A 10,157-nucleotide genomic window follows, 5' to 3' on the forward strand; every position below is an offset into this window, starting at 1 on the left:
CTTTGTATTAACTACTTTTATTTAAAATTAAGTGTGTAAGTACAGTTACAAGGCTGTAGATAATAATCCACTGTTCAATAACAGTGTAAAGTATGACATTATGTAGATATGTATCCTTTCTTTGTTTGTCCTTGTTTTTCTATGTATTTTCTAACTGCTGTTTGTGAGTTTAGTGCTCATGTAAGGGGAGTCAGTAAGCTGCCTTTGTTGCTCTGCAGGTACATTGCAAAATGGAACAAACACCACTTGCAATTTAATCCTTTGTCTCTTTTCAAGCTGAAACTTCCATTGTGTGTAGGTTTTGAGATACGGACTAATGTCCACTGGGGGCTAAGTTAAGAACACCATTAGCACCAGAGCCAGGCTCAAACACAGTTGTCCACTGGGTTAAATGATTTAAATTGCTAGAAAGGCTGCACTGCATTGCCGCTGTCAATGCTCTTTAAAGCTGGTGGCATTTGTTTTAAAGAGGACACATGCATGCATACTGAGCTGAGCAATCTCTTAGGTTGGAATACGCAGCAGACAGAGTAAAGGCGTTCAAGCTGTAAATTGCCTGTGGGGTTCAAACTCCATTGCTTTTCGTTTCTTTAAATCATCACACTAGTGTAAAGTTTGTTAAGAAGAGTGATGTAGAACTGCCAAATTTACCCAGTGACTTTGCTTTTTGAAGCACTTCAAATAAGAATGACCAAACTCTTAGCGTGTTCATTTTAAATTCAGTTCATCTGTGATGATTACCCTTCATATAATCTGATAAGACTGGTAACAAGTACAATTAAACCTAAAAAAAATCAACTAATTTACGTGTTATTGTAATACCAAGACTTGTACTACACATCTCCAGTGTATTGTGGATAAGAATGCTATAGAAGTTTCTGCTACGTGATTAAAATGCTGTGAAATTCTTGCTGTTTCTCCTGCCTGAATTGAGTCATGGTGGAAATATGGATTTAAAAATTGAGTAAAATAAAAAAAGTTACAGCATTTTTACAGGACCAACCAGATTCAAACATGTACTACATATAGCTGGCCAAAAAACAAACAGATTTATCAATCTTGCCTTTTAAAACCTTAAACAAACTGTTATGGTTGGGGGCTGTCTGTCTGCCAAGAACTGCAGATGGCACCTTTTAAAATGTCTTATATAATGCTTACTTATTCCAGTGTCCGTTTATGTAATTAACAAGGGGTTGCAAAAGCCTCAGTCAAAACTCAACATACAAATTACGTTCCCCATATAGGAGATTCCAGAAGCCGTACACTAAAATCTGCCTCATATTATACCTAACAGCAATGACATGAGCATGTGTTGAACCAACAATTCTACCCCAGATACTCCAGTGATGGTTTTTCCACAGTCTGTGCACTACGTGGCCAGACCAATTACAGCCTTTCAGGTTTCAGTTAAACCACCACCCACGCAGGATTCATAATACAAGTCAGGTGTCTGGCAGCAGCAATATGCAAGATGGCTTGTGCCAAAACCATTAAAGACATGTCAGCAAACACTTTGACTTCCTCTTACTGTGTGGCTAACCAGAGATATGTGAAGGTTTCTCCTTGGGTTGTCAGTATTGCTTCACTTTATTTTTCACAAAAAAAGCTAATTTGGCTTATATCAGATACTGAACAAGCCAAGTACAGCAGTTTCAAGCTTCCTCCCAATGCTTTGCCATGGCAATGTGCTTCAACCCTGACCAGGAAAGACCTGCATCCACAGTGGTGAGCAAATGCTGACAATTGCAAGCAGTCAGTCTGTGTCACTATATGTGGTTGTTCTGGAATGCTGACACTACAGTTTTGTGCCAAACCCTGCATCAATGTCATATTTAAATTCATGTCACTAATGTTATTTTATATACCTGGTTGGTCAATCTGTGGGCAGTACCTCATCTTAATTTCATCATAGATGTCATTCAAGTTCGGTTTACTTTACATCTTCCCAATCATCACAGACCACATTTGTAGCCAATGTTTAAATGAAGAGAAGGGGGCATGCCAGTTGAAAGGAGTATATTTGTAAAATTTTTAAGAAAAGTCTAGTCTCTCACTCTGTACATTCCCTGTGGTTAGCCACTCGAATATCCAGAGATTTTATTTGGAAATATAATATTCTGATTAACTAGATTATGTGGGAAGAAAATAAGTCCCCTTTTTGTAACTCAATAGGAAAGTTCCTACCCTCAGTCAGCATATTTTTAAATATTAATAACAGATATGGGATGTGAATATTGGCTAGAAAGTTATAACAATATGGATTATCCTTCTAATATTTAAAGAAACACACAATAGACACAGAACCATATTCACAAAGCTTAATCCATGGGCAATTTAACTAATGTTTTTTAAGAATGTTGTTTTTTTTTTTTTTGTTTTTTTTTAATGTAGTCGTTGCCAATCAGTTTTTATTATTTTCTCCCCAATTTGAAATGCCCAATTATTTTTAGGCTCAGCTCACCGCTACCACCCCTGCGCTGACTCGGGCGGGGCGAAGATGAACACACGCTGTCCTCCGAAGCGTGTGCCGTCAGCCGCCCGCTTCTTTACACTCTGCAGACTCACCGTGCAGCCGCCTCAGAGCTACAGCGTCGGAGGACAACGCAGCTCTGGGCAGCTTACAGGCAAGCCCGCAGGCGCCCGGCCAGACTACAGGGGTCGCTGGTGCGCGGTGAGCCGAGGACACCCTGACCGACCTAACCCTCCCTCCCCCCGGACGATGCTCGGCCAATTGAGCACCGCCCCCTGGGAGCTCCCGTCCACGGTCGGCTGTGGAATAGCCTGGACTCGAACCGGCGACGTCCAGGCTATAGAGCGCATCCTGCACTCTAGCGAGTGCTTTTACTGGATGTGCCACTCGGGAGCCCCTTAAGTATGTTTTTAAGGAGGCAAAAACATAATAGTTGATTATCATTCAACTGTTCTACTCTGTTGGTTATGCTGGTTTACAAAATGTTATTTTATTAAAAACAGACTTTGAAAAAAGTCTTATTGTCCAGTACTGATAGGCTTAAATCATGTAATTCTTTGACTTGAGGTTGAGAATGTTTACTAAAAGAACATTTTTTTTGTTTTACTCAATAACAATTAAGCCTTTCTTTTAAAAGTATGATGAATTTATCACTTTTGATGAAATGATAACAGGCAGTGTAACACGGCAGTATTGTGTAACATTATTTTTTAATCAAGTTGATGACAAACATGTATACCAGATGAAAAACTATGGGTGATTCCCAGTAGGTAATTGTACTTGGCCTCTTTAAATACATGTTTAAATGTAGTGGTTTAAACAGTCTCATCCTAATCCAACATGTGGAAAACCCAAGATTAGACCAGGTGTGCCCAAGCAGTTTCAGTTCCTTTCACAAAGGCCAAGCTATTATGCCACTGAATCCAAATGTATAGGAAATGTTAGCTGTTGGAATATCTGTGACAGAGGTCTGGTGTTACAGCATTGTGTGTCATAACTGTTGTTGTAATTATTGAAACCATAATAATAACTTTTTTTTTTCCATGTTGTCATTTTTATCATGCAGAAAGTAAATTGTAAAAGATAATTCCTCCTTTTGAGAGAGCAGTGGAGGCATGTTGAAACGTTGACCTCATATCACCAGTGCTGTAGCCTGCTGTGAGGATAAACAGTTAATTTCAATCTGCATTTTCTTTTTTTCTTTAAAGATGCGAACAAGGATGGAGGGGGAATCGCTGTAATCTGAAAGAGAAGCTAATTCCAACACCGAGCTCAACGCCTTATCATGAAAACGGATCTGGTAGGAAGGAAACCTAAGGAAGTACACTGTTAAAAATGTTCCATACAAGTGCCTGCTCTTTTGAATTACAATGATTTCATTTTTTTCCCTTAGTTGGCATTTTTGCTGGTCTGGGGGCTGGATTAATTCTGCTTGTGATTGGAATAGCTGCTGTTTTGTTGTTTGTGTATAGAAGAAAAATGCTCCCTCAGTAAGTAAGGTTTTTTTTTTGCACACATGCCACCCATCATTCCTTTTCAAAATAATCTTGAACCCATCTCTGTATTTTAGTGGTTAAAGAAATCAAAATTACATATGTTAATTAATAAAGCTGGTCTAACAAAAGCGAATATCATTTAATAAACTTCATTACTGTGTACTAATGCTGTTCTGCAATTATGAGTTTTAAACATTACCAAGCACTGTGCTGAATTTTCAAATGTTTCCAATTAAGATATTTTTTTTAAAGGAGAAAAATGCCTGTATTTATATTACATTAGTAGTAATTGCAAGAGGATCACTGCCTTGTTGTTCAGCTTCACTTCTGTGTTATAAGAGCATGAGCAAATGTAAAATAAGCGTGGGCTAGATGTACACTGTAGCGGCATTAGTGCACAAAAGTCTAAATGATTGAAACTCTTTACCTCTAATGAGGGACAGTTTTGTTTGGCCTGAGTCAAGTTTCTAATGTGACAGAATCTGCTTCACATAACCACCATCATGTGTACTAATGATGCACAGCTGGTTACAGGGAACGTGTGCACGTGAGGGAAAATAGCTGTAAGAGATGATAAACATGGAGGGCTGTGAATTTGAAGATTTCAGAAGTTAACGCACACCCTGTATATAACAGGCATGAATATGATGGTAGCTAATTCATCATTTTTGGTACTGTGTTTTCTCTTTTATAAACGGCACCTGGTCAAACTTTTTTGTATTACCAGTTTTAGTTATTCTGTTTATAAAATAAGCCAATTCAAATTTTTCTGAAATGTATTCTTTCCAATTGTGTTATATTAACAGGAATTTGTTCAATTTCACCAATGTGTTTGAAAGAGATACTGGAGTAAATGTTACTTGTATCATTTAGAAAATAACTTTTTTTCCCTCCCTTGTGTTTAGGAAATCTACTGAGGTGGGTTATGGAATAATGGAGAATCCTGTTTACGGGGGTTTTGAGGGCAAATCTGAGGTAATTGCCACTTCCAATGACTTCTAGATCTACAATGGAAAGCATTACACAATTGGAAAATCAGGATTATAAAAATATATCATGTCTTATTGTTTTGCATGTTGACTTTGCAGAGTAACCATGCAGAATAAAATTCTCCACATATTGACTTAAACTGATAAGAGTTCCATACATCATCTCTGTATTGCACTCCTACTAGCAACACAGGTCTCAAAAGTACAGTTTCGATAGAGACATATTGTAGTTAACTTGTATTTTCAATTTGAAACATGATCTATGGGTCTAGATTAGGCTAAAGAAAGTGTCTGCTCATTACGCTTGCACTTCCTAGGTCGTTCACCTCAGCAGTGGCTGCAGAGATTTATTTAACCTAGTGTAGTACCAAATGTACTAGTGCATTGTTTACTCCAACACATGCTTCTTTCAGAACTGTTCCATTTTAAGCATTTTGAAGGTGTTGTGAATGAGACAAGAGGATGGTAAGCAAGGCAACAGACAAAGGGCTTTGCAAGGAGGAGCAGAGAATTGTTCTACTCTCAGCAGGAGGACAAATGCAGTGTTTACGTTCAGAAGAAAATGTGATTCTATTTTTCCAAAATTGAAATTAGCAACCAATCCATTTAACAAAAACACAGTTTGGAGGGATAACATAAATCCTCTTCTGAAAAAAAAGCATTTGCACAGGGTCATTTTCTAAAACCCATACTCTAAGAAACATAAATAAACTGTTCTTAAAATAAGTCACTTTCTACTTAGTGAATTCTTGTTTGGATTGCCAAACTGGGAACGTCTGAAAGATAAAATGAAGCATCATGCAGATTTGGTGAATAGTATGCTATTGCAGTTCTTTCATAAGCAGATGGACTATGACTCTTCCCAGCATGTCTGTCCATTAAACCACATGCTACTTTATGTTTAAAAATGTAATCATAGCAAATTCTTAATTACTGAAATTTGTACTGAACAGACTACCAAGTCTATTCAGTTGATCTAAACAGTGGCGTATAACTATTGTATTATTAATTTTAAGATAAAATACACTGAAGACACCGTTATACATTTTAGTTTTGTCAAAGACCCCATCTTTTATTTATTTAAACAGTGTTTTTTAGATCTTCCTCCATTTAGAACAATTGAATAGAACCCTGTGTGTGAGCTGTGAAGAAAGATGTGTGGTGTACATCCATCTAAAGCAGTGAATCTAGTTTATAAAATTCATATCCGTAACTCAGCCAATCTCCCTGCTGAACCACTGAGGCAAAACTTAAATGATAATCAGTCTTAGAAGAAGCAGCTTGCTTTTCATTACAAAATCAACCATGAAAGTGCCCATACTATAAATACGTACCAGCATAACAACCAGATCTGCTTTTGTTGCTGATATTTTCTCTGAAAAACCTGGTGTCCAAAATTTTAGAGCTCCACATGCTGAATCAGCATTCTAAATAATGTATAATGTTTGTTTTTTTTTTACTTCAATTTGTGGTCAAAATCCTTTTGCCATCTGCACAAGGCTTATTAAAAATCCTGTTTGTATCACCGTTGCTTTCAAAGTGCTCAGTATGGAACTGTTATAACCTGAACACTATTTGCCAGATTTGTGCCTCAAAACTGTGTTTTTTCTTTCAGTTCTCCATGAGCGATGCAGTCCCCGGGGTTAATGTAAGTGTTTATCCATGGCTGGAGGAGCACCAGGAGGTAGGGATCAGGAAAATGCTTTTATTGTGGCTGTTTATGACGGTGAGATAATGAGGCTTATCAATGCTTCCCTAAACCAGCTCTGCAGTATACTGGTAATGTTAAATTAGCCATGTTCAGTAAGTCCCACGCACAGCTACTGTGTTAGTGGACTGGCTGCTGTTTCCCATGTGAAATATATCACTACAGTGGAAGTGCATTACATTGCACTGTAAAGGCAGCTTACATTAATATGACAACAGTTTGATAAGTGATGTAGAATGTTGTGCTCCATTATAACAGTTTCAATGCAGGTACTGTATAGTGTAGGATAGCTGCAAATAATTCAAATTATAAGAAACCAATGGCTTGTATCCAAATGCCTGCCCAAAGCCGTTAGGAATTTAAATGAACAAGAGACACATAGTAAGAAGGATAGATCTGGAACAAAAATAAATGTTTAAAAAAAAGAAATCATACAGGTTTGGAAACATGGAAACTGGACTTTTTAAAACCCAAGCTGTTTTTAGTGTAACATGTAATACAGTATATTAGAGTTGTCAATAACTCATTAGACTGACACTCAATATTTAGAACACTAAAAGGCACAAATGGCAAGCAGAGGTTCTGTGCCTTGGTTCAACTTTATCTTTATCATAAAGAAACCATTTTCTCTGAAATTATAGTGGTGCATAGTTTGGCAGCAAGTGCCCTTTAACCCAAAAACGATGCCTAGTATTTTATTTGTAGGTGTTTTGTTTTTAATTGTAAAGCGCCTTGAGATGTTTTACATAAAAGGCCCTATATAAAATAAAGAGTATTATTATTATTAGTCTGCATTCCAGTGAAAATTATATAATGGCTCTACAAGTTTATTCTTAAAGTAATGGTATGGGAAATCTAACTTTTAAGGGATCAGCAAGACCCCAAGGAAAGCCCCTAACTAAGTGCATTTCTGAAGGATGCTAGGAAAGAAGCTCTGTATTAGAATGGGGTTTATTATCCTGTAAGCCAGGGATTCCCAACCCTGGTCCTGGGGACCCCATGTGTCTTCTGGTTTTCATTCCAGCTGAGCTCTCAATTACTTAACGAGACCCTTAATTGAACTAATCATTTGCTTAATTAGACCTTTTTACATGTTTTCAGCGCTTAAACAGTTGAGGATTTCAAGTTAGCTATAACATTTTAGGACAATTAAAAAGGTCCAATTAAGAAAATTATTTGTTCAATTAAGGGTCTAGTTAAGTAACTGAGAGCTCAGTTGGAATGAAAACCAGAAGACACATTGAGTCCTCCAGACCAGGGTTGGGAAGCCCTGCTGTAAGCACTGATATAAAAAAAAAAAACTACATTTAAAAAATCATCAATTGGGTAATAGACATGTAAATCCAGCCTGTAAACAGTAATAGGGACTGATTTATTGCAAATTGAAGACATAGTCCTCCAGTCATGTTTGGTACCTTTTCTGATTCATTATTATATATAGGAACAGATGGCTTTTTTCAGCTTTATTTACTTTTAACAATAATGCCAGAAGGGAGTAAACGGCGTCCTTGGTATTTGGATTTTAAACTTGTATTGACTTCAGCTTTTTATCTAGGGTTTCATGCAGTGTAATGCCTTCCTTAATCTATTTAGCCTTGAGAAATATGCACCGTATTTTTGTATATTTTACTTGCAAGTATGTTGGCACAACATGGTGGTCGTATTGCTAATGTTTGTTGTATTTTCACAAATCAGTACTTATCGATCCAAGTTTCAACATCATCATTGTGAAGGCAAACACTCAGCGCTATTGTGGTGGTAAAACCTTCCAAATGAGGTTAAAGGAAGGGTAAATGGGAATGTGCAGACACACATGCCAAAGAACTAGGAGCACGATTTGACAGTCCTCTTCAAAGCCCATGCAATGGCACTACAGTGGTTCTTTACTAAGGTGCAGTGATAGTGGCACCTACATTTAGATAAGCCAATGGTATAAATGGACCAATAAAGACTGGTAGTCCAATGCACTACCATATCAGTTACCTGTGTTCAGGTACACTATATCATACTTGCTCAATGTCCATTGTATGGTTTTGTGAAAAGACTTTTAATGCCTGAAAAACTCCCCTTTATAAAATGCTGAATAACTATTCCAAACTGCTTTTTCTGTCTTGATATGATAACAGGAGCCTGGCAATAAAACACACACTGCTCATTCATTTGCCAATCCCTTGTATGTCTCTTCTGCTGGAGATGTGAAACCTACTGCCTGATGTCCTGAAGTTTAAAAAATGATCATCTTTCAGTGTTGAAAACCATTTGAACAAAAGAACAACTGTAAAGCAAATCAGAGATGTGTTATGTTTCTAATTTGATTTGTTTAAATTATACATGCTGATACTGTCATAATTCATACAAATTTAAAGCACATAATGTAAAAACACATTTTTTTGTTCAACAATAAATTAATAATCCAAGCTTTAAACATGTTTTGTATTTATATTCATATGTTTATACTGACTGTTGACTAAATTGTGGTAAAATGAAAACTTAATTGGAAATGGGATTTGAAATGAAAGTCATTGTTTTATGGTACCCTGACATATTTGCTGATGCTGTAAACACATCCACCAAAGAACAAAGGTTACATTTAATGTGTGCTTGCAGCCTCATAAAATCACTGCCCGTTAGCTGTGTTGGAAAAGACTTGAAATGGCGGTCTAACAAAAAAAAAAAAAAAATCTTAAACTTTTTTGATGAAAAGCAATTTTATATAAAATTGCAAAGTCAATTAACAGGATCACTGCCTGTTTTTTTTTTTTTTGTTTTTTTTTTTTTAATACTCTTTTTATTACACCTTATTTCTTATTTTGGGTGTTGAAGTCTTCAGTTCACAATTAAAGTAAGCAAAGCTAGGTGTATGCAATAGTTCTATCTTGATGAAATTCTGATGCTTGCAAATAAGCCATAAGTTTAGGCACAGAAGCATCAGGTATACATTAGTACTACAAATAAACATTCTGTCAGTGTCTTATGTTATTGAGTGCTCACTATGGTGTCAGCATTCCAAGCAACAGTTAACCTTTGTTTCTTTCTTTGTCTTTTGACTTTAATTTCAGCTGAACTAGAAAATAAATATTGAACATGGTTTTTTTTGTTTGTTTTTTTGTGGTGGGTGTGCAGCAGTGGCATATTCAGTTCTCTCTGTTGAATAAAATAGTTTAGAGCTCATTAAAACCAATTTAGCAATTCCTCTGCTTGCCCTGCATTCCTGCATTCATGTGACATGTACTAATAATGCCTACCAAATCAAAAAGTAAAGCTGCTGCTGGCCTCTGGAATACTCTTGTTCACAGTGTGAACAAAAGAGATTCACACTGAGGGTAAAAACCAATTAAATGACAGCAAACCCATTGTTTTGCACATTTTCAATAGTTATCATTGTACAGATGTTTAAGGCATTGTCATCCTGATATTTGGTATAAGAAAAAAAAAAACTTTGGATTTAGGGTTTTTATTTTCTCTGCAGAATCAGTATAGACTAGCAGGAGTGG

The 10,157-nt window shown here is 36.6% G+C and overlaps 1 protein-coding gene across 1 annotated transcript in view; it reads left to right on the forward strand.

Moving 5' to 3' along the window:
• LOC117967562 (MAM and LDL-receptor class A domain-containing protein 1) overlaps nt 1-9,751 on the forward strand; it is a 166,919-nt gene extending 157,168 nt beyond the window's left edge. Inside the window, exons 83-87 of the mRNA XM_059023145.1 lie at nt 3,679-3,770; nt 3,864-3,960; nt 4,872-4,941; nt 6,571-6,639; nt 8,790-9,751. Coding sequence (XP_058879128.1) covers nt 3,679-3,770; nt 3,864-3,960; nt 4,872-4,941; nt 6,571-6,639; nt 8,790-8,876 — 415 coding nt within the window. The 3' untranslated portion in view covers nt 8,877-9,751. The remainder of the gene's footprint in view (nt 1-3,678; nt 3,771-3,863; nt 3,961-4,871; nt 4,942-6,570; nt 6,640-8,789) is intronic.
• Nucleotides 9,752-10,157: the final 406 nt, after the last annotated feature.

This window comes from Acipenser ruthenus, chromosome 4 (assembly GCF_902713425.1).
Source record: "Acipenser ruthenus chromosome 4, fAciRut3.2 maternal haplotype, whole genome shotgun sequence".
Taxonomy (NCBI): Eukaryota; Metazoa; Chordata; class Actinopteri; order Acipenseriformes; family Acipenseridae; genus Acipenser; species Acipenser ruthenus.